Below are 24,083 nucleotides of genomic sequence, written 5' to 3' on the forward strand. Positions count from 1 at the left end.
ATTATCAACGCCGCTGTCGCTACAGCATCACCCAAAAGTCTGCACACGGTCGCTGCCACCAGCTTCGATTAAACGAGTCCGAAGCCAACCCACAAACAACAGTAGCGTAATTCCCTTCAGGAGACTTAGGGTACGGTTTAGAACAGGGGAACGAACTAGTATTAAATAATATACCCCATCAAAAGTTTCAGGCAGTGTTTTATCAAAATATTTTACAAATTATGTTACAAATGAGACAATTGCAAATATGTACAAGGTAATTATAACATAAAGGGATTACAGGAGAAAAGATAACACTCACATGTTCTCAGAGCATTGCAGGCACCCAGGCTAGTGGAGTTTCCATACGTCCCAGTTCATGGGACGTGCTCAGGGCTCTCCAGGAAAAAGACAAAAAGAATGTGCTGGGGATCTGGGCAGACAGTTATAGCTGCGGCCTGTAACATCCCAGAAAGGGGTTGGATCACCTCGTCCCTCCTACCTCTTCAGTTAACTAATTTTACCCTAACCCATATGTAATTTCTATAACTCCGCTACAAAACATGTCAGTCATAACAAACCCAGCATTCATCTCGGATTAACGTGGGCATTCTAATGAGATCAAATATGTCCTATCTGGGGTACATATTTACAGAGAAATCTCTACTTCTTTACCAGATGGAGTTAGAAGCCCGTGTTTAGAGGGATGGGCAGATCCACTGAGGGAGATTAAGAATATATATTTTCGTGTTCTTAACTTAAAATATCTTACAAAAACAAAACAAAGAACTTTCATGTGTTCTAGAGACTTAGAATCCAGTTCTTGCTGGAGGAAGATTCTAACCTGGTCGTAAAAATTCCTTTAGGCAATAAAACGCTCTTCCCCCATGTACATTGGCAAGGCAGCTCTTAGCTGAGTGAAAGGGAAGGGGAGCTTTTTAGCCTGCTAACAAGAGAAACTACTTATATGATATTTCATACCATATCGTGACACCTCCCCCTTTTGGTGTGCACTAGGGAGGTAGAACCCCACGGTATGCCTCCATGCGCACCTCAGGGTGTTCACCCTGGCGGCACAGTCCATCTGCATTCCCATGCTCTCTGCCCGTTTTGTGTTCAATGGTGAAGTCAAACTGCTGAAGGGCAAGGCTCCAGCGTAGCAACCTGCCGTTGGTTCCACACATGGCGTTTAGCCAGCGCAGAGGGTTGTGGTCGGTCACCATAGTGAAGGGGCGACCGTACAAGTAGGGCTGCAAGCGCTGCAGGGCCCAGACTATGGCCAGGCACTCCTTCTCGATGGTGGAGTAGGCCACTTCCCTCGGCAAACGTTTCCGGCTCAGGTATAACACGGGGTGCTCTTGGTCCTCCGAGTCAACCTGGCTGAGCACAGCACCAAGGCCAAACTCGCTGGCGTCGGTCTTCACCAAGAACGGTCGACTGCTGTCGACTGCTTTCAACACAGGAGCGTTGCACAGTGCGGTTTTCAACGCCTGGAAAGCCCCCTCACAGCCATCTGTCCAGTTGACAATGTGGGGTAGCTTCTTCCTGGTGAGGTCCGTCAATGGTTTTTGCCAGGCTACTATAGTGCTGTACGAAGCGCCTATAGTACCCTGCAGTGCCCAAGAAGGACATCACCTGTTTCTTGGTCACGGGAGTGGGCCAGATCACGATCGCGCCCACTTTCTCCGGCTCTGGCTTCAGGGTGTTCCCGCCTACCCGGTGCCCCAGGTAGTGAACCTCCCTCATGCCCATCTGGCACTTTCCCGGCTTGATAGTCAGTCCTGCTTGGTGAATTCGCCTGAGCACCTCCTCGAGATGCTGCAGGTGTTCCTCCCAGGAGGAACTGAAGATGGCAATGTCATCCAAGTACGCCACGGCGTACTTCTCCAGTCCCTGAAGCAGGAGGTTGACCATCCGCTGGAAAGTGGCAGGGGCATTCTTCATGCCGAAGGGCATGACCATGGACTCGTACAGTCCGAAGGGCGTGATAAAGGCGGACTTCTCCTGCGCCTCGGGGCTCAGGGGAATCTGCCAGTATCCTCTTCTCAGATCCATTATTGTTAGGTAATCTGCGCCAGCTAACTTATCCAGCAGCTCCTCGATGCGCGGCATTGGGTGCGCGTCAGAGGCTGTGATGGCATTGAGCCCCCTGTAGTCCACGCAGAACCGGGTGGTCTGGTCTTTCTTTGGCACGAGAACTACAGGTGAGGCCCACGCGCTCTTTGACAGCTGTAACATCTCATCGATCTCTTGGCGCATAATCTGCTGCACCTGGTCAGAGATTCGATAGGGTGTTCGCCGTAGTGGGGCGTGATTCCCGATGTCCACCTCGTGGACTGCTAACTCAGTCCTCCCAGGTCGGTTGGAGAACACGACCCGGAAGGGTTCCAGTGTAACCCCGCTACCGCTGGGGTTCAGTTAACGAGGCGCTTACCTCCACGTCCTCGATGGACCCATTGGCCTGGGCTTGGGCCAGCATGTCCAGGAGGGTGTCTTCCTCCCCGTTGGTAGGATGAAAGGTTCACGTTCGTGATGAGCCTTCATCATGTTGACGTGAAAGGCCTTTTGCCTACCCCGAGCGTGGTCAAGCGTGACCACGTAAGTGACCGGGTTGAGCTGTTGGTGGACGACGTACGGGCCCTCCCAGGCTGCCTGAAGCTTATCCGTTGGTACGGGGACCAGCACCCACACCTTTTGACCCACGTGGTAGGTCCGCTCTCGGGCGTTCTGGTCGTACCAGTGCTTCTGGTCAGCCTGAGCCTGCGTCATGTTGTCATGCACCAACTGCGTCAAGGTCTGCATCTTGTCACGGAAGCGCATGACATACTCCACTATGGACACTTCAGAAGGGTTCAGCTCCTCTTCCCAGGATTCTCTTACCAACCCAAGGGGTCCCCGGACTCGCCTGCCATACAGGAGCTCGAAGGGAGAGAACCCCGTCGAGGCCTGCGGAACCTCTCGGTAAGCGAACAGTAGGTGTGGGAGGTACCGCTCCCAGTCGCGCCCTTGAGTCTCAACCAGCATGCGTAGCATCTGTTTGAGGGTACCATTGAAGCGTTCACACAAGCCATTGGTCTGTGGGTGATACGCACTCGATACCAGGTGCTTCACCTGCATTCTCTTACAGAGAGCCTCCATTAGGCGAGACATAAATTGGGTCCCTTGATCAGTAAGCATTTCCCTGGGAAATTCTACACTGAAAAGATGGCCAACAGGGCATCCGCCACCTTATCTGCCCTAGTTGACGACAGAGCTACTGCCTCTGGGTACCGGGTAGCGTAGTCTACCACAGTAAGGATATATCGCTTTCCAGAGCTGCTGGGGACGGCCAGCGTGCCCTCAATGTCCACCGCGATCCTCTGGAAAGGCTCCTCTATCACTGGTAAAGGAATCAAAGGAGCCTTAAGAGCAGGCCCCGCCTTCCCCACTCTTTGACAAGTGATACAGGAGCGGCAGTAGTTTGACACATCTGTCCCCATCTTAGGCCAATAGAAGTGTTGAGACAGCCAGGCCTTAGTTTTGCTGATCCCCAAGTGTCCAGCTAGCGGGATCTCATGGGCAATCCGCAACAACTCACCGCAGAATTGCTGTGGGACGACCAGCTGTCTTTCCCTCAACCACTCCTTTTGTGATTCTCAGGGTACTGTCTCCCGGTACAACCTTCCTCGTTCCCAGAACACCTTCTTCTTATCAGTCTCGGAGAAGAGCGTCCCGGCAAGTTGTCTCAAACTCTCTAGGCTCGCATCTGTGTGCAGAGTGGCCTGAAACTCCTGGCTAGGGGAAGCCAGAAGCGACATCAGGGTCCCTTCCCCACGGGAACCCTCTTGGACCTGCTCTGGCTCCACCTCTGGTTCAGTCACAGTGATGACTGAGGAGGGTCCGGAAGGCAGACAGTTCTCTGCGTTCCGGGCACTCTGACTGCGGGTGACAACAGCTACATAGGCTGTCTCCCCGGGGGTTTCTACAGACCCATCAGCCGGCGCTGCTATGTGCTCTACCTCCCCATCCACCCCCAACACTCCAGGGGCAGTGCTACTTATGGGCCAGTTACCTTCCTTGGTGGCACCGGTCACTTTCATGGCATCACCTTCCTCACAGTTCCCATGCATCTCCCCATTTCCTGTAGCACCGACACTTGCCCATGTTAGAGGTTCCTCAGCCGTCTCACTCTGCAGAGCGACGTGGCTGGGCACGCCTGTACCTATGGACACATTAACCTTCACAGAAAAATCATTATCAGGTTCAGTTGGCACAACATTTTCACCATCAATCCTAGGAAAAAAATGGTTATTAGATGCATCATTACAAGATAAAGCATGGTCAGGTAACACATGCGATTTCCCATCATCATCATCATCATCATCATCATCAGGGTTAATGCTACCCTTATTAGCAGATTGGGGAGGGGTGTGAGGGACGTAGTATGCAACAATCCTCCCCAAATCAGTCCCCAACAAAACATCAGTGGGCAAATTATCAGACAGCCCCACTTCCTTCACCCCGCTCCCAGCACCCCAATCAATATAAACCCGGGCCATCGGTAAGGGACAGCTGATGCCCCCAATCCCAGTGACAGTTAGGGTTTTCCCCGGAATGATTTATTCAGGGGCCGCCAGTTCGGGTCAGATGAGGGTTCGTTCAGCCCCGGTGTCCTTGAGGCCTGTAGCAACATGGCCTCCCACCGTGACGTGCTGTACGTTGTCACACACCCTCCCAACCACACCACCCACGAAAAGAACTGCTGCATTAGGCCCTAGGGCCTTGGCTGGGAGGTTCTTCTTCTTGTCTGGACAGTGGGTACTGATATGACCCGGCCGCTTGCAGTAGTAACACAGGCGAGGTTCGGTGATAGGTTTGGTGTTGTTGGCTACAGGGCCAGGACCTCTGGTGTGTTAGCTGGCAGGGGTACTGGCGTTGAATGCAGGCTTACCCCCTCTCCAGCTGGTGGTGACTGGCTTCCGCGCTTCCGATCTACGGTTGGCCTCATAGGCATCGGCAATCTACGCTGCTTTCGTCACGTCTTTGGGTTCTCTGTCCATCACGAACTGTCACACCTCAGCTGGGCAAAGATGAAAGAACTGGTCTTTGATCATCAGGTCTCACAGCTGTGCAAAGGTGGTCACTGACAGTCCTTGGGTCCACTGGTCAAAGTGGGTCCCCAGTCCATGCACCACATCACTGTAACTGTCGTGTGGGCCACGTTGGAGGGTCCGGAACTTTCTACGGTACACCTCGGGTGTAAGCTGGTACTTGGCTATCAGAGCCTGCTTGATTGCCTCATAGTCACCATCTTGTTCTTGAGGGAGGGCAGCAAACGCCTCCAGAGCTTTGCCTCTCAGCCCTGGTGTCAGGTATCGGGCCCATTCATCTTTAGGCAGCCGATACTGTCTGCAGGCGTTCTCAAAGGCCCGCAGAAAAGTGTCCAAGTCCCCAACCTTTTCCATAACAGGGAAGTGATCGGGCCGGGGCTTCGGTGTCTGAGCGCTGCTGGGCTCACGTCTCTGGGCGGTGGAGGGCATCCCCCCCTGCCGGAGCATATCCAGTTCATGTGCTCGCTGGGCTTGGCGCTCGGCTCTCTTAGCCTCCCGCTCGGCTCGCTCAGCCTCCCGCTCGGCTCGCTGGACCTGGGCCTCTCGCTCGGCTCGCTCCTGGTATTGCTGAATCAGCTGCCGACGTCCCTCATGGTCGTCAGTGGGGAATTCTTTCAAGGCCGCCTGCAGGTGGGGGTCCAATTTGCCCGGATTGCTAACAGGGCCAGCATTCAGTGGTTGGACCTCTGCTGCAGCACCATGTTCGCTTGTGCTGGCTTCTGCGGCCTCTGAGCTCTGAGAGTGGTCTAGAGCGGCTTCCCATTGCACCAGATCTGCGACCAGTTGGGCTTTGTTTTTGCTTGCAAAGTCAATGTGCTGTGACTTGCATAAGGCAACAAGGGTGTCTATGGTCTGCTGCTCATAAAAGACTTCTCCCAGCACAACCATGGTTGCCAAATAAAAGATAGGACAGAAAAACGAAGAGAAAGGGAGGGGATAATTACCAGTACGCAATTATCTCAAGACTAAAAAACACTGAGTTCGTTCTCCAAACTTATTTGCGCAGAGTCCTCGCAAGAACTTTCTGCAAGTTTTTAGTGAGGGGAATGATTGCTCAAACCAAATCACTAATGCTCTAATATCCCACCGCCTTGCCACCAATTTGTCAGGAATCCCTGACCGCTGCCACCAATTTGTCACGATTTACACCGTGACCGTCACCCCTACGTCACGGGTTGGGATGACTTTAGGCCAACAGACGGCTATCACATGTGCAGGGGGTCACAATGTGATGAAAAAACACACACAAGGCTATTGACCTCTTAGTTTACAGCAGGGGCTTATTCTAGGTATCCCACTGCTCTGCAATATACCACGAACTGCAAGGATTTATGTATATCCCGCTTACAGTTCCACTTAACACTTGCAGCTCTCTGGCGCCCCCCTTACTCTTAGGTCAGATATGGTACTGCACCTGGGGTAATTAGTCGCCAGAAAGGCTGCCTGCTATGTACTGGCTATTGGGCACGCTGCAGCAACGCGATAAACTACTCCCACTCAGGCAGGAACAATAATTATCAACGCCGCAGTCACTACAGCATCACCCAAAAGTCTGCACACGGTCGCTGCCACCAGCTTCGATTAAACGGGTCCGAAGCTAACCCAAAAACAACAGTAGCGTAATTCCCTTCAGGAATCCTACACAGGATGTCCCCCGCTGTATATGCATACACAGGATGTCCCCGGCTGTACATACATACCTGCACGGGACGTCCCCCGCTGTACATACATACCGGCACATGACGTCCCCCGCTGTACATACATACCGGCACAGGACGTCCCTCGCTGTATATACAAACCGCCACAGGACGTCCTCCTCTGTACATACATACCGACACAGGACGTCCCCCGCTGTACATACATACCGCCACAGGACGTCCTCCTCTGCACATACATACCGACACAGGACTTCCCCGCTGTACATACATACATACCGGCACAGGACGTCCCCCGCTGTACATACATACTGACATAGGACGTCCCCCGCTGTACATACATACCGACACAGGACGTCCCCCGCTGTACATACATACATAGGATGTCCCCCGCTGTACATACATACCGGCACAGGACGTCCCCCGCTGTACATACACACCGCCACAGGACGTCCCCCGCTGTACATACACACCGGCACAGGATGTCCCCCGCTGTACATACATACCGACACAGGACGTCCCCTGCTGTATATACATACCGCCACAGGACGTCCTCCTCTGTACATACATACCGGCACAGGACGTCCCCCGCTGTACATGCATACCGACACAGGACGTCCCCCGCTGTACATACATACCGACACAGGACGTCCCCCGCTGTACATACATACTGCCACAAGACGTCCTCCTCTGTACATACATACCGACACAGGATATCCCCCGCTGTACATACATACCGACACAGGACGTCCCCGGCTGTACATACATACCGACACAGGAAGTCCCCCGCTGTACATACTGACATAGGTTGTCCCCCGCTGTACATACATACCGACACAGGACGTCCCCCGCTGTACATACATACCGACACAGGACGTCCCTCGCTGTACATACATACCGGCACAGGACGTCCCCCGCTGTACATACATACCGACACAGGACGTCCCCCGCTGTACATACATACCGGCACAGGACGTCCCCCGCTGTACATACATACCGGCACAGGTTGTCCCCCGCTGTACATACATAACGACACAGGACGTCTCCCGCTGTACATACATATCGGCACAGGACGTCCCCCGCTGTACATACGTACCGATACAGGACGTCCCCCGCTGTACATACATACCGACACAGGACGTCCCCCGCTGTACATACATACTGACACAGGACGTCCCCCGCTGTACATACTGACATAGGTTGTCCCCCGCTGTACATACATACCGACACAGGACGTCCCCCGCTGTACATACATACTGACACGGGACGTCCCCCGCTGTACATACTTACATAGGTTGTCCCCCGCTGTACAGGGGCGCTATAGAGTGGTCTGTACAATTGGTCTTGAGCCGATCGGGAACTGTAAAGGAAATAATGGAGTAGAGAGTGAAATGTCAGTCCATATGTGTAATCCGGAGGTCAATGTCTTGGAGGGTCGTGCTCTGTCGTCTCCTCTGCCCCACAGGAGTAATTGTGCATGGTGCCCGTCCAGCTCCGTCTCACAGCTGCATCGCCCGCTCCTGTACAGTGCCCCCTCACATCTGCAGTCTAATGGAGGCCACAGACGCAGATGCATAGTCGAGTGTGGCCAAAATTGCAGCATCGGCTCCCTGCATCCTCTGCACTGTCTTGTATCAGGTGGCTCAGGATGAGCACGACCTCCTCACCATCCTCTGCTTGCTGTAGGCTCTGTCAACCATGGACGAGTTCAGGAACCTGGACCGAGACATAGAAGGATCGGCCAAGCGCTGGAAGAAGTTTGTAGAGTCCGAATGTCCGGAGAAGGAAAAGTTCCCCCAAGAATGGAAGAACAAGAGCGCCCTGCAGAGGCTGTGCATGATGAGGGCGCTGCGCCCCGACCGGATGACCTACGCCGTCAGGTGAGGACTGCCGCTCACATTGTATTGGGCGCTACAGGTGGTTATGATGTACACATCTGCAGTCCTCCGTTCACATGACGGAGTGGATTCACCTCTCAGCAGAGGTGTCGCTGGGGTTCAGCTCAGGGGCGAAACATCTGAGGGGCCCTCTAACTGGTAATCCTGATTACAATTACGGTAGCGTCCTAAGATATAGGGGAACGTTAGCCGATGACCGCGCTGCTCCTGAAAATGAATCTCTACACAAAGGCCGACACTGATAATACCGCCATATGGTGACATATAGTGGTAGATCTCTGTCCTGCAGCACATGTAAGAGATCATAGCACAGTTATACAGTGGGCACAGAAAGTAGTCAGACCCCTTTACATTTTTCACTCTGTTTCATTGCAGCCATTTGGTAAGTTCTATAAAGTTCTTTTTTTTTTCATTAATCTACACTCTGCACCCCATCTTGACTGAAAAAAAAAAACAGAATTGTAGACATTTTTGCAAATTTATTAAAAAAGAAAAACCAAAATATCACGTGGTCATAAGTCTTCAGACCCTTTGCTCAGTATGGAGTAGAAGCACCTTTTGATCTAGTGCAGCCATTAGTCTTCTTGGTAATGATGCAACAAGTTTTTCACCCCTGGATTTGGGGATCCTCGGCCATTCTTACTTGCAGATCCTCTCCAGTCCCGTCAGGTTGGATGGTGAACGTTGGTGGACGCCATTTTCAGGTCTCTCCAGAGATGCTCCATTGGGTTTAGGTCAGGGCTCTGGCTAGGCCAGTCAAGAATGGTCACAGAGTTGTTCTGAAGCCACTCCTTTGTTATTTTAGCTGTGTGCTTAGGGTCATTGTCTTGTTGGAAGGTGAACCTTCGGCCAAATCTGAGGTCCAGAGCACTCTGGAAGAGGTTTTCATCCAGGATACCTCTGTACTTGGCCGCATTTATGTTTCCTTCAATGACAACCAGTTGTCCTGTCCCTGCAGCTGAAAAACACCCCCATAGCATGATGCTGCCTCCACCATGCTTCACTGTTGGGATTGTTTCGGGCAGGTGATGAGCAGTGCCTGGTTTTCTCCACACATACCGCTTAGAATTACCACCAAAAAGGACTATCTTCATCTCATCAGACCAGAGAATCTTATTTCTCATAGTGTGGGAGTCCTTCATGTGTTTTTTAGCAAACTCTATGCGGCTTTCATATGTCTTGCACTGAGGAGAGGCTTCCGTCAGACCACTCTGCCATAAAGGCCCGACTGGTGGAGGGCTGCAGTGAGAGTTGACTTTGTAGAACTTTCTCCCATCTCCTTACTGCATCTCTGGAGCTCAGCCACAGGGATCTTGGGGTTCTTCTTTATCTCTCAACAAGGCTCTTCTCTCATGTTTGCTCAGTTTGGCTCGACAGCCAGGTCTAGCAAGACTTCTGCTGGTCCCAAACTTCTTCCATTTAAGGATCATCGAGGCCACTGTGCTCTTAGTAACCTTGATTACTACAGAAATTCTGTTGTAACTTTGGCCAGATCTGTGGCTTGCCACAATTCTGTCTCTGAGCTCCTTGGCCAGTTCCTTTGACCTCATGATTCTCATTTGGTCTGACATGCACTGTGAGCTGTGAGGTCTTATATAGACAGGTGTGCTCCTTTCCAAATCAAGTCCTATCAGTTTAATTACATACAGCTGGACTCCAATGAAGGAGTAGAACTATCTCAAGGAGGATCACAAGGAAATTGACAGCATGTGACTTAAATGTGTCTGAGCAAAGGGTCTGAAGACTTATAACCAAGTGATATTTCAGCTTTTTTTATTAAAATTGAAAAAATTAAGGAAGGAATGTAAGAAAGTCTGTCCAAAGTGGAGTGTAACTTACAGCAGCAGTGCAGATCTCAGGCTCCTGGATGGTGTCCTGCTAACGCGCGTTTCGGCACACTGCCTTCGTCAGGGGCCCTTGCTTGTAATTTTTAGAGGGGAAACAGGCGGTCCTCTCTTGTAATATTTAGAGGGTAAATGGGCGGCCCGCACTCATAATATCTCCAGGTGTATGATGCCTGCCTTCATAATTTTTTACAGGATGTGTATGAGGCCGATCTGTACAATTCTCTTACATATATGTATACCCCCAGGGGTGAATGTTTTTCAGTCCTAGCCTTTAATGCATAGGCTTTACCAGTCTAGGAGTCCCATTGCCTAACAATTGTAACAGTGTGTATGATCCCTCCTTTATGCCTAATACAGGGTGTATCGGAGTCCCTCTTCCTTCTGATATTTGGCAGTTCTTGCATTGTTAACATAAGCTTTGTGAGTCAGAGTCACTCCATAAATTACACAGGATTTGTCTGACACACACCACAGGCTCAGATAAGAGAGTAAAATATTAAAATTACATTTACCGGTGACTACCACCACTGGGTGTAGTTTTATTTCCCCCTCTACTTTGTCATCTACTGTAATCATAGGCGATGGGGAAATACGGTGAGAGATGGCCCGGCTATTAAGGGGTGGAGGAGGCAGGTTTTTTTCTCCTTTTAATCGTGCCTTATACACAAGTCATTATACTAAATGTTTCCTAACCTTTTTTCTGTAAAATCCAATTTATCTTCGATTTTGTATGTTTTATTGTCAGCTCTCACACTGTATTATGGCTCCACATTAGCTCTCACACTGTATAATGGCCCCACATTAGCTCACACACTGTATAATGGTCCCCACATTAGCTCTCACACTGTATAATGGCCCCACATTAGCTCACACACTGTATAATGGCCCCCACATTAGCTCTCCCACTGTATAATGGCCCCACATTTGCTCACACACTGTATAATGGCCCCACATTAGCTCTCACACTGTATAATGGCCCCACATTAGCTCACACACTGTATAATGGTCCCCACATTAGCTCTCACACTGTATAATGGCCCCACATTAGCTCACACACTGTATAATGGCTCCACATTAGCTCCCACACTCTATAATGGCTCCACATTAGCTAACACACTGTATAATGGCCCCCACATTAGCTCTTACACTGTATAATGGCTCCACATTAGCTAACACACTCTATAATGGCCCCCACATTAGCTCTCCCACTGTATAATGGCCCCACATTTGCTCACACACTGTATAATGGCCCCACATTAGCTCACACACTGTATAATGGTCCCCACATTAGCTCTCACACTGTATAATGGCCCCACATTAGCTCACACACTGTATAATGGCCCCACATTAGCTCTCACACTGTATAATGGCTCCACAATAGCTCCCACACTGTATAATGGCCCCCACATTAGCTCTACCACTGTATAATGGCCCCACATTAGCTCACACACTGTATAATGGTCCCCACATTAGCTCTCACACTGTATAATGGCCCCACATTAGCTCACACACTGTATAATGGCCCCACATTAGCTCTCACACTGTATAATGGCTCCACATTAGCTCTCACACTGTATAATGGCCCCCACATTAGCTCTCCCACTGTATAATGGCCCACACATTAGCTCTCACACTGTATAATAGCCCCACATTAGCTCACACACTGTATAATGGCCCCCACATTAGCTCACACTGTATAATGGCCCCCACATTAGCTCACACACTGTATAATGGCCCCCTACATTAGCTCACACTGTATAATGGCCCCACATTAGCTCTCACACTGTATAATGGCCCCCACATTAGCTCACGCTGTATAATGGCCCCCACATTAGCTCACACACTGTATAATGGCCCCACATTAGCTCACACTGTATAATGGCCCCATTAGCTCTCACATTGTATAATTGCTTCACATTAGCTCTCACACTGTATAATGGCCCCCAAATTAGCTCACACGGTATAATGGCCCCACATTAGCTCCCACACTGTATAATGGCTCCACATTAGCTCTCAAAATGTATAATGGCCCCCACATTAGCTCCCACACTGTATAATGGCCCCCACATTAGCTCACGCTGTATAATGGCCCCCACATTAGCTCACACACTGTATAATGGCCCCCACATTAGCTCACGCTGTATAATGGCCCCCACATTAGCTCACACACTGTATAATGGCCCCCTACATTAGCTCACACTGTATAATGGCCCCACATTAGCTCTCACACTGTATAATGGCTCCACTTTAGCTCTCACACTGTATAATGGCCCCCACATTAGCTCTCCCACTGTATAATGGCCCCACATTAGCTCACACACTGTATAATGGCCCCCACATTAGCTCACACTGTATAATGGCCCCCACATTAGCTCACACACTGTATAATGGCCCCCTACATTAGCTCACACTGTATAATGGCCCCCACATTAGCTCTCACAATGTATAATGGCCCCCACATTACCTCACACACTGTATAATGGCCCCACATTAGCTCACACTGTATAATGGCCCCATTAGCTCTCACATTGTATAATTGCTTCACATTAGCTCTCACACTGTATAATGGCCCCCAAATTAGCTCACACGGTATAATGGCCCCACATTAGCTCCCACACTGTATAATGGCTCCACATTAGCTCTCAAAATGTATAATGGCCCCCACATTAGCTCCCACACTGTATAATGGCTCCACATTAGCTCTCAAAATGTATAATGGTCCCCACATTAGCTCTCCCACTGTATAATGGCCTCCACATTAGCTCTCCCACTGTATAATGGCCCCACATTAGCTCACACACTGTATAATGGCCCCCACATTAGCTCTCCCACTGTATAATGGCCCCACATTAGCTAACACACTGTATAATGGCCCCCACATTAGCTCTCACACTGTACAATGGCCCACACATTAGCTACCCACTGTATAATGGCCCCACATTAGCTCACACACTGTATAATGGCCCCCACATTAGCTCACACTGTATAATGGCCCCCACATTAGCTCACACACTGTATAATGGCCCCCTACATTAGCTCACACTGTATAAATGCCCCCACATTAGCTCACACTGTATAATGGCCCCCACATTAGCTCACACACTGTATAATGGCCCCCTACATTAGCTCACACTGTATAATGGCCCCCACATTAGCTCTCACAATGTATAATGGCCCCATTAGCTCTCACATTGTATAATTGCTTCACATTAGCTCTCACACTGTATAATGGCCCCCACATTAGCTCTCCCACTGTATAATGGCCCCACATTAGCTCTCCCACTGTATAATGGCCCCACATTAGCTCTCACACTGTACAATGGCCCACACATTAGCTATCTCACTGTATAATGGCCCCACATTAGCTCACACACTGTATAATGGCCCCCACATTAGCTCACGCTGTATAATGGCCCCCACATTAGCTCACACACTGTATAATGGCCCCCTACATTAGCTCACACTGTATAATGGCCCCACATTAGCTCTCACACTGTATAATGGCTCCACTTTAGCTCTCACACTGTATAATGGCCCCCACATTAGCTCTCCCACTGTATAATGGCCCCACATTAGCTCACACACTGTATAATGGCCCCCACATTAGCTCACACTGTATAATGGCCCCCACATTAGCTCACACACTGTATAATGGCCCCCTACATTAGCTCACACTGTATAATGGCCCCCACATTAGCTCTCACAATGTATAATGGCCCCCACATTACCTCACACACTGTATAATGGCCCCACATTAGCTCACACTGTATAATGGCCCCATTAGCTCTCACATTGTATAATTGCTTCACATTAGCTCTCACACTGTATAATGGCCCCCAAATTAGCTCACACGGTATAATGGCCCCACATTAGCTCCCACACTGTATAATGGCTCCACATTAGCTCTCAAAATGTATAATGGCCCCCACATTAGCTCCCACACTGTATAATGGCTCCACATTAGCTCTCAAAATGTATAATGGTCCCCACATTAGCTCTCCCACTGTATAATGGCCTCCACATTAGCTCTCCCACTGTATAATGGCCCCACATTAGCTCACACACTGTATAATGGCCCCCACATTAGCTCTCACACTGTATAATGGCCCCACATTAGCTAACACACTGTATAATGGCCCCCACATTAGCTCTCCCACTGTATAATGGCCCCACATTTGCTCACACACTGTATAATGGCCCCACATTAGCTCTCACACTGTACAATGGCCCACACATTAGCTACCCACTGTATAATGGCCCCACATTAGCTCACACACTGTATAATGGCCCCCACATTAGCTCACACTGTATAATGGCCCCCACATTAGCTCACACACTGTATAATGGCCCCCTACATTAGCTCACACTGTATAAATGCCCCCACATTAGCTCACACTGTATAATGGCCCCCACATTAGCTCACACACTGTATAATGGCCCCCTACATTAGCTCACACTGTATAATGGCCCCCACATTAGCTCTCACAATGTATAATGGCCGCCACATTAGCTCCCACAATGTATAATGGCCCCCAAATTACCTCACACACTGTATAATGGCCCCCACATTAGCTCTCACAATGTATAATGGCCCCACTGTTATGATCTGGTGGTTTAGGAACAACATGAGACAAGCTCTGAAGGAGGTGGTATCTGTACTGACCGCAGACCCTGAACCTAGCAGCGCAACTAGAAATAGCCGTGGGGAGTACCTGATGCTCCCTAGACCCCTCGGCACAGCCTAAGATCTAACTTCCCCTAAAGATGGAAACAGGAAACCTATCTTGCCTCAGAGAATATCCCCAAAGGAAAGATAGCCCCCCACAAATATTGACGGTGAGAGGAGGGGAAAATAACATACGAAGAGATGAAATCAGATTTTAGCATAGGAGGCCAGTCTAGCTTGATAGATAGGACAGGAAAGGATACTGTGCGGTCAGTATAAAAACTACAAAACAATCCACACAGAGTTTACAAAATCTCCACACCTGACTAAAGGTGTGGAGGGTAAATCTGCTTCCCAGAGCTTCCAGCTAACAGAAAAAATCCATAATGACAAGCTGGACAAAAATAGAATGCACAGAACAACAAGCCCACAACATGTGGACCGAAATGAGCAAAGCCAGAACCTAACCTAGCAGAACTGGTCAGGAAACCAGGAGAATCCAAGCAGAGATGCGAATCCAGCCAGAAAACATTGACAAGTGGCATAGGCTGAAGACCAGAGCCAGGCTAAATAGCAGAGCCAGGAGAGACGATTAGTGAAAGCAGCTGCTAAAGCTAAACCCAAGGAGCAGCAGTTCCACTCAAAACCACCAGAGGGAGCCCAAGGGCAGAATTCACAAAAGTGCCATTTACAACCACCGGAGGGAGCCCAAGAACGGAATTCACAACAGTACCCCCCCCCCTTGAGGAGGGGTCACCGAACCCTCACCAGAGCCCCCAGGCCGATCAGGACGAGCCAAGTGAAAAGCACGAACCAAATCGATAGCATGGACATCGGAGGCAACAACCCAAGAATTATCCTACTGGCCATAACCCTTCCACTTGACAAGATACTGGAGAATCCGCCTCGAAAAACGAGAATCCAAAATCTTCTCAACCTCATATTCCTACTCTCCCTCAACCAACACCGGGGCAGGAGGGTCAACCGAGGGAACAACGGGGACCACATATCTCCGCAACAAAGATCTATGGAAAACATTATGAATGGCAAAAGAGGCTGGAAGAGCCAAACGAAAAGAGACCGGATTAATAATTTCAGAAATTTTATAAGGACCAATAAACCGAGGCTTAAACTTAGGAGAAGAAACCTTCATAGGAACATGACGAGAAGACAACCAAACCAAATCCCCCACACGAAGCCGGGGACCAACACGCCGACGGCAGTTAGCAAAACGTTGAGCCCTTTCCTGGGACAACGTCAAATTGTCCACCACATGAGTCCAAATCTGCTGCAGCCTGTCCACCACAGAATCAACACCAGGACAATCAGAAGGCTCAACCTGCCCAAAAGAAAAACGAGGATGAAAACCAAAATTACAAAAGAAAGGTGAAACCAAAGTAGCCGAACTAGCCCGATTATTAAGGGCAAACTCGGCCAACGGCAAGAAAGACACCCAATCATCCTGATCAGCAGACACAAAGCATCTCAAATAGGTCTCCAAGGTCTGATTAGTTCGCTCAGTTTGGCCATTAGTCTGAGGATGAAACGTCGAAGAAAAAGACAAATCAATGCCCATCCTAGCACAAAAGGCCCGCCAAAATCTAGAGACAAACTGAGAACCGCTGTCAGACACAATATTCTCCGGAATGCCATGCAAACGAACCACATGCTGAAAAAACAATGGAACCAGATCTGAGGAGGAAGGCAACTTAGGCAAAGGTACCAAATGGACCATTTTAGAGAACTGGTCACAAACAACCCAGATAACAGACATCTTCTGGGAAACCGGAAGATCCGAAATAAAATCCATGGAAATATGCGTCCAGGGCCTCTCAGGGACCGGCAAAGGCAAAAGCAACCCACTAGCGCGGGAACAGCAAGGCTTGGCCCGGGCGCAAGTCCCACAGGACTGCACAAAAGCACGCACATCGCGAAACAAGGAAGGCCACCAAAAGGACCTAGCAACCAAATCTCTGGTACCAAAAATCCCAGGATGACCAGCCAACACTGAACAATGAACCTCAGAAATTACCTTACTTGTCCATCTATCAGGAACAAACAGCTTCCCCACTGGACAGCGGTCAGGCCTATCAGCCTGAAATTCCTGAAGCACCCGGCGCAAATCAGGGGAGATAGCAGAAAGAATCACCCCCTCCTTAAGAATGCCAACCGGCTCAAGGACTCCAGGAGAATCAGGCGAAAAACTCCTAGAGAGGGCATCAGCGTTAACATTCTTAGACCCCGGAAGATACGAGACCACAAAATCAAAACGGGAGAAAAACAGGGACCATCGAGCCTGTCTAGGATTCAGCCGCTTGGCCGACTCGAGGTAAATCAGATTCTTATGATCGGCCAGGACCACAACACGGTGTTTAGCTCCCTCAAGCCAATGTCGCCACTCCTCAAACGCCCACTTCATAGCCAACAACTCCCGATTGCCAACATCATAATTGCGTTCCGCAGGCGAAAACTTTCTGGAAAAAAAAGCACACGGTTTCATCAAAGAACCATCAGACTCCCTCTGAGACAAGACGGCCCCTGCCCCAATCTCAGAAGCGTCGACCTCAACCTGAAAAGGAAGAGAAACATCCGGTTGACGCAACACAGGGGCAGAAGTAAATCGGCGTTTAAGCTCCTGAAAGGCCTCAACAGCCTCAGAGGACCAATTCGTCATATCAGCGCCTTTCTTTGTCAAATCAGTAAGGGGCTTAACCACACTGGAAAAGTTGGCAATGAAACGGCGATAGAAATTAGCAAAGCCCCAAAATTTTTGAAGACCCTTCACAGATGTGGGTTGGATCCAGTCATGAATAGCTTGGACCTTAACAGGATCCATTTCTATAGACGAGGGAGAAAAAACAAAACCCAAAAAAGAGACCTTCTGAACTCCGAATAGGCACTTAGACCCCTTCACAAATAAAGCATTATCACGAAGGATCTGGAACACCATCCTGACCTGCTTCACATGAGACTCCCAATCATTGGAAAAAATCAAAATATCATCCAAATATACAGGTCCTTCTCAAAAAATTAGCATATAGTGTTAAATTTCATTATTTACCATAATGTAATGATTACAATTAAACTTTCATATATTATAGATTCATTATCCACCAACTGAAATTTGTCAGGTCTTTTATTGTTTTAATACTGATGATTTTGGCATACAACTCCTGATAACCCAAAAAACCTGTCTCAATAAATTAGCATATTTCACCCATCCAATCAAATAAAAGTGTTTTTTAATAACAAACAAAAAAACCATCAAATAATAATGTTCAGTTATGCACTCAATACTTGGTCGGGAATCCTTTGGCAGAAATGACTGCTTCAATGCGGCGTGGCATGGAGGCAATCAGCCTGTGACACTGCTGAGATGTTATGGAGGCCCAGGATGCTTCAATAGCGGCCTTAAGCTCAACCAGAGTGTTGGGTCTTGCGTCTCTCAACTTTCTCTTCACAATATCCCACAGATTCTCTATGGGGTTCAGGTCAGGAGAGTTGGCAGGCCAATTGAGCACAGTAATACCATGGTCAGTAAACCATTTACCAGTGGTTTTGGCACTGTGAGCAGGTGCCAGGTCGTGCTGAAAAATGAAATCTTCATCACCATAAAGCATTGACCCTGTCCTTGATGAAACACAGTGGACCAACACCAGCAGCTGACAAGGCACCCCACACCATCACTTACTGTGGGTACGTGACACTGGACTTAAGGCATTTTGGCATTTCCTTCTCCCCAGTCTTCCTCCAGACTCTGGCACCTTGATTTCTGAATGACATGCAAAATTTGCTTTCATCAGAAAAAAGTACTTGGGACCACTTAGCAACAGTCCAGTGCTGCTTCTCTGTAGCCCAGGTCAGGCGCCTCTGCCGCTGTTTATGGTTCAAAAGTGGCTTTACCTGGGGAATGCGGCACCTGTAGCCCATTTCCTGCACACGCCTGTGCACGGTGGCTCTGGATGTTTCCACACCAGACTCAGTCCACTGCTTCCTCAGGTTCCCCAAGGTCTGGAATCGGTCCTTCTCCACAATCTTCCTCAGGGTCCGGTCTCCTCTTCTCGATGTACAGCGTTTTCTGCCACATTGTTTCCTTCCAACAGACTTACCATTGAGGTGCCTTGATACAGCACTCTGGGAACAGCCTATTTGTTGAGAAATTTCTTTCTGGGTCTTACCCTCTTGCTTGAGGGTGTCAATGATGGCCTTCTTGACATCTGTCAGGTCGCTAGTCTTACCCATGATGGGGGTTTTGAGTAATGAACCCGGCAGGGAGTTTATATAAGCCTCAGGTATCTTTTGCATGTGTTTAGAGTTAATTAGTTGATTCAGAAGATTAGGGTAATAGGTCGTTTAGAGAACCTTTTCTTGATATGCTAATTTATTGAGACAGGTTTTTTGGGTTATCAGGAGTTGTATGCCAAAATCATCAGTATTAAAACAATAAAAGACCTGACAAATTTCAGTTGGTGGATAATGAATCTATAATATATGAAAGTTTAATTGTAATCATTACATTATGGTAAATAATGAAATTTAACACTATATGCTAATTTTTTGAGAAGGACCTGTACGACCATGAATTTATCAAGATAATTGCGGAAAATATCATGCATGAAAGACTGGAACACAGATGGAGCATTAGAGAGCCCAAATGGCATCACAAGGTATTCAAAATGGCCTTCGGGCGTATTAAATGCAGTTTTCCATTCGTCACCCTGTTTAATACGAACAAAATTATATGCCCCTCGGAGGTCAATCTTAGTAAACCAACTAGCCCCCTTAATCTGAGCAAACAAATCAGTAAGCAAAGGCAAGGGGTATTGGAATTTGACCGTGATCTTATTAAGAAGACGATAATCAATACAGGGTCTCAAGGAGCCATCCTTCTTAGCAACAAAAAAGAAACCCGCTCCCAATGGTGACGAAGAGGGCCGAATATGCCCTTTCTCCAAAGATTCCTTAACATAACTCCGCATGGCGGCATGCTCTGGTACAGACAGATTGAAAAGTCGGCCCTTAGGGAACTTGCAACCAGGAATCAAGTTCATAGCACAATCACAGTCCCTATGCGGTGGAAGGGAACTGGATTTGGGCTCATCAAATACATCCTGGAAATCCGACAAAAACTCAGGGACCTCAGAAGAGGGGGAAGAGGAAATTGACATCAAAGGAACGTCACTATGTACCCCTTGACAACCCCAACTAGTCACAGACATAGTTTTCCAATCCAGCACCGGATTATGTTCCTGTAACCATGGAAATCCCAGCACAACAACATCATGCAGGTTATGCAACACCAGAAAACGGCAATCTTCCTGATGTGCAGGAGCCATGTACATAGTCATCTGTGTCCAGTACTGAGGTTTATCCTTGGCCAAGGGTGTAGCATCAATGCCCCTCAAAGGAATAGGGCTCTACAAAGGCTGCAAGGAAAAACCACAGTGCCTGGCGAATTCTAAGTCCATTAAGTTCAGGGCAGCGCCTGAATCCACAAATGCCATGACAGAAAAGGACGACAATGAGCAAATCAGGGTCACAGATAAGAGAAATTTAGGCTGTATAGTACTAATGGTAACAGACCTAGCGACTCTCTTAGTACGCTTAGGGCAATCAGAGATAACATGAGCCGAATCACCACAGTAAAAACGCAGCTTATTCTGACGTCTGAATTCCTGCCGTTCTATTCTAGTCAAAATCCTATCACATTGCATAGGTTCAGGACTATGCTCAGAGGATACTGCCATATGGTGCACAGCTTTGCGCTCGCGCAGACGCCGATCAATCTGAATGGCTAGAGACATAGATTCGTTCAAACCGGCAGGCGTAGGAAAGCCCACCATAACATCTTTAAGGCCAGAAAACATTGACAAGTGGCATAGGCTGAAGACCAGAGCCAGGCTAAATAGCAGAGCCAGGAGAGACGATTAGTGAAAGCAGCTGCTAAAGCTAAACCCAAGGAGCAGCAGTTCAACTCAAAACCACCAGAGGGAGCCCAAGGGCAGAATTCACAAAAGTGCCATTTACAACCACCGGAGGGAGCCCAAGAACGGAATTCACAACACCCCACATTAGCTCACACACTGTATAATGGCCCCATTAGCTCTCACATTGTATAATGGCCCCACATTAGCTCTCACACTGTATAATGGCCCCCACATTAGCTCTCACACGGTATAATGGCCCCACATTAGCTCCCACACTGTATAATGGCTCCACAGTAGCTCTCAAAATGTATAATGGTCCCCACATTAGCTCTCACACTGTATAATGGCCCCACATTAGCTCTCACACTGTATAATGGCCCCCATTAGCTCTCACACTGTATAATGGCCCCCATATTAGCTCCCACCCTGTTGAATGGCCCCCACATTAGCTCACACACTGTATAATGGACCCACATTAGCTCTCACATTGTATAATGGCCCCACATTAGCTCTCACACTGTATAATGGCCCCCACATTAGCTCTCACACGGTATAATGGCCCCACATTAGCTCCCACACTGTATAATGGCTCCACAGTAGCTCTCAAAATGTATAATGGTCCCCACATTAGCTCTCACACTGTATAATGGCTCCACATTAGCTCTCACACTGTATAATGGCCCCCATTAGCTCTCACACTGTATAATGGCCCCCATATTAGCTCCCACCCTGTTGAATGGCCCCCACATTAGCTCACACACTGTATAATGGACCCACATTAGCTCTCACATTGTATAATGGCCCCACATTAGCTCTCACACTGTATAATGGCCCCCACATGAGCTCTCACACTGCTGCCCTCGTTCCAAGAGCACGGCTGCTGCCCCTCGTACCCAGAGCACGGCTGCTTAAATAATATTTCTGCTGCTTTTCCTTTAGCTCTCAGGCGATGTCCCCTTTGTTCAGCATCTGGAGTGTCCTGTGCTGCAACGTACTGCGAAGCTGTAGTGTTCACACCCTAGGAAATGTACAGCAGTCTTTAGAGCTGCTAATGCAGCACAGCAAAGCGCTCACAGGATGGAAACTGGTGAAGTCCAACTAACAAGAATATTTTTCACTTTTTCTTTACTTCCAGGGATTTTGTGGAGGCAAAATTGGGCAGCAAATACGTAGTGGGGAGATCTCTGGACTTTGCAGCATCCTATGAGGAGTCCGGGCCGAGCACTCCTATGTTCTTCATCTTATCTCCTGGTGTAGACCCTCTGAAAGATGTCGAGAAACAAGGTAATAGATGAGAAGACTAGTGATGTATGTACACAGTGACAGCTCCAGCAGAATAATGAGTGCAGCTCTGGGGTATAATACAGGATGTAACTCAGGATCAGTAATGTAATGAATGTACACAGTGACTGCACCAGCAGAATTGTGAGTGCAGCTCTGGGGTATAATACAGGATGTAACTCAGGATCAGTAATGTAATGTATGTACACAGTGACTGCACCAGCAGAATAGTGAGTGCAACTCTGGAGTATAATGCAGGATATATAATGATACTGTCATTCATGGCTCACATCTTTCTATTATGCGTCTTTTATCTTCATAGGGAGGAAGCTTGGTTACACATTTGACAATCGTAACCTACATAACGTGTCTCTGGGGCAGGGACAGGAGATTGTGGCTGAACAAGCGCTGGATCTGGCGGGCCGGGAAGGACACTGGGTCATTCTGCAGGTTTGGAAGCCTCGTCCAGTTCATTTCTTAGCTGTATCAGGGCAATGAGGGGGATTTCTCCCATCAGTGACGACTTTCTGACCTTCCTGCCATAGCCTAATTCTAACGACATCTGTGGCCCGCTCCAGAAAAAAAAAACATACACAAAGCTTGTAGCAGCCGGAGACTCGGCTGCAATTATTCTGAGGGTCCTGTGATGTTCGGCCAAGTGTCATCTCTACGTCCCAGCTGCTCTCCAGGCCCAGATGTTACATTAAGCCTCAAGTATGTGGATTACAAGGACGAGATCTGCGCCTGTCGCTCTCTGACCGCCTGCTCCTACCCTGAATAATGTAGAGATTGCCTGCAGCCACATTGTACTCCATGCAGCACCCTGGGGAGCCCACTGGAGTCTGAGTGGTCCTGGGGGGGTGACACTTACTATGTGGGGTGCTGTCATATCTGTGTACACATCCCACTACACCCTAATGTTTGTGCAGCAGCTTGGAGCTAAGTCTTGCTCCCTGACCCCATAACTTCTCCAGCCTCGTGGGCTCTCCATACCTACATTTTCCGTCTGACGAGCCATCGGCCTCCGTTAGCCAAAATGCCACACGAGTCGCATCAGTAGCCAGGTAAATTATTCCTGGAGTCGCTGCATATTCATTCGCTGTTGCTTTACCGAGCTACAATCAGGTTGTAAATTGAGGAGCGGAGGTTTTCTCTGATGGGTACGCCGCACCGTCCACACCGCTGGAGGGTCGGGGTAATGAAAGTGTTCTCATTATACACCTCTGTGATTGGGAACATTTCTGAAATCCACGCAGACTGCACTCTGACTTCTAGAGGTGTCAATCAGTAATAAAACTTGTCCAAAAAAAAAGTTGAGCCACTTAAGTTTAGGACATGGCCACTCCAGTCTCAGTCTAGGACAATATCCGAGACCTGTCAGCGGCCCGGTCCTGGGCCCTCATCAGGCTGACCTGTGCATTATTTATGGCAGAACATTCATCTGGTGGCCAAGTGGCTGAGCACGCTGGAGAAGAAGCTGGAACATCACAGCGAAGGAAGCCACCCCAATTTCCGTGTGTTCATCAGCGCCGAGCCTGCCGGGTCGCCCGAGGGTCACATCATTCCTCAGGGCATCCTCGAAAACTCCATCAAAATCACCAACGAGCCTCCGACTGGCATGCACGCCAACCTGCACAAGGCTCTGGATAACTTCAACCAGGTGACGTCATAACCTGGGAGGGTCCACCTGTCAGAGAGGACCCCAATCTGTTCGATGGTAAGACGGTGACATCCTATGTT

General features: G+C 48.9%; 1 protein-coding gene and 1 pseudogene across 2 annotated transcripts in view; one reads left to right on the forward strand and one right to left on the reverse strand.

Annotated features, from left to right (window-relative positions):
- The window catches only part of DNAH9 (dynein axonemal heavy chain 9), a 165,720-nt gene that overhangs the window by 134,778 nt on the left and 6,859 nt on the right, over window positions 1-24,083 (forward strand). For both annotated transcript variants that reach the window (XM_069749229.1, XM_069749230.1), the window contains 4 exons: window positions 8,411-8,604; window positions 22,198-22,346; window positions 22,666-22,793; window positions 23,776-24,003. In XM_069749229.1, the coding sequence (XP_069605330.1) occupies window positions 8,411-8,604; window positions 22,198-22,346; window positions 22,666-22,793; window positions 23,776-24,003 (699 nt within the window). The remainder of the gene's footprint in view (window positions 1-8,410; window positions 8,605-22,197; window positions 22,347-22,665; window positions 22,794-23,775; window positions 24,004-24,083) is intronic.
- LOC138667859 (uncharacterized) lies at window positions 4,941-7,323 on the reverse strand (annotated as a pseudogene).

The sequence above is a fragment of the Ranitomeya imitator genome, chromosome 2, assembly GCF_032444005.1.
Source record: "Ranitomeya imitator isolate aRanImi1 chromosome 2, aRanImi1.pri, whole genome shotgun sequence".
Taxonomy (NCBI): domain Eukaryota; kingdom Metazoa; phylum Chordata; class Amphibia; order Anura; family Dendrobatidae; genus Ranitomeya; species Ranitomeya imitator.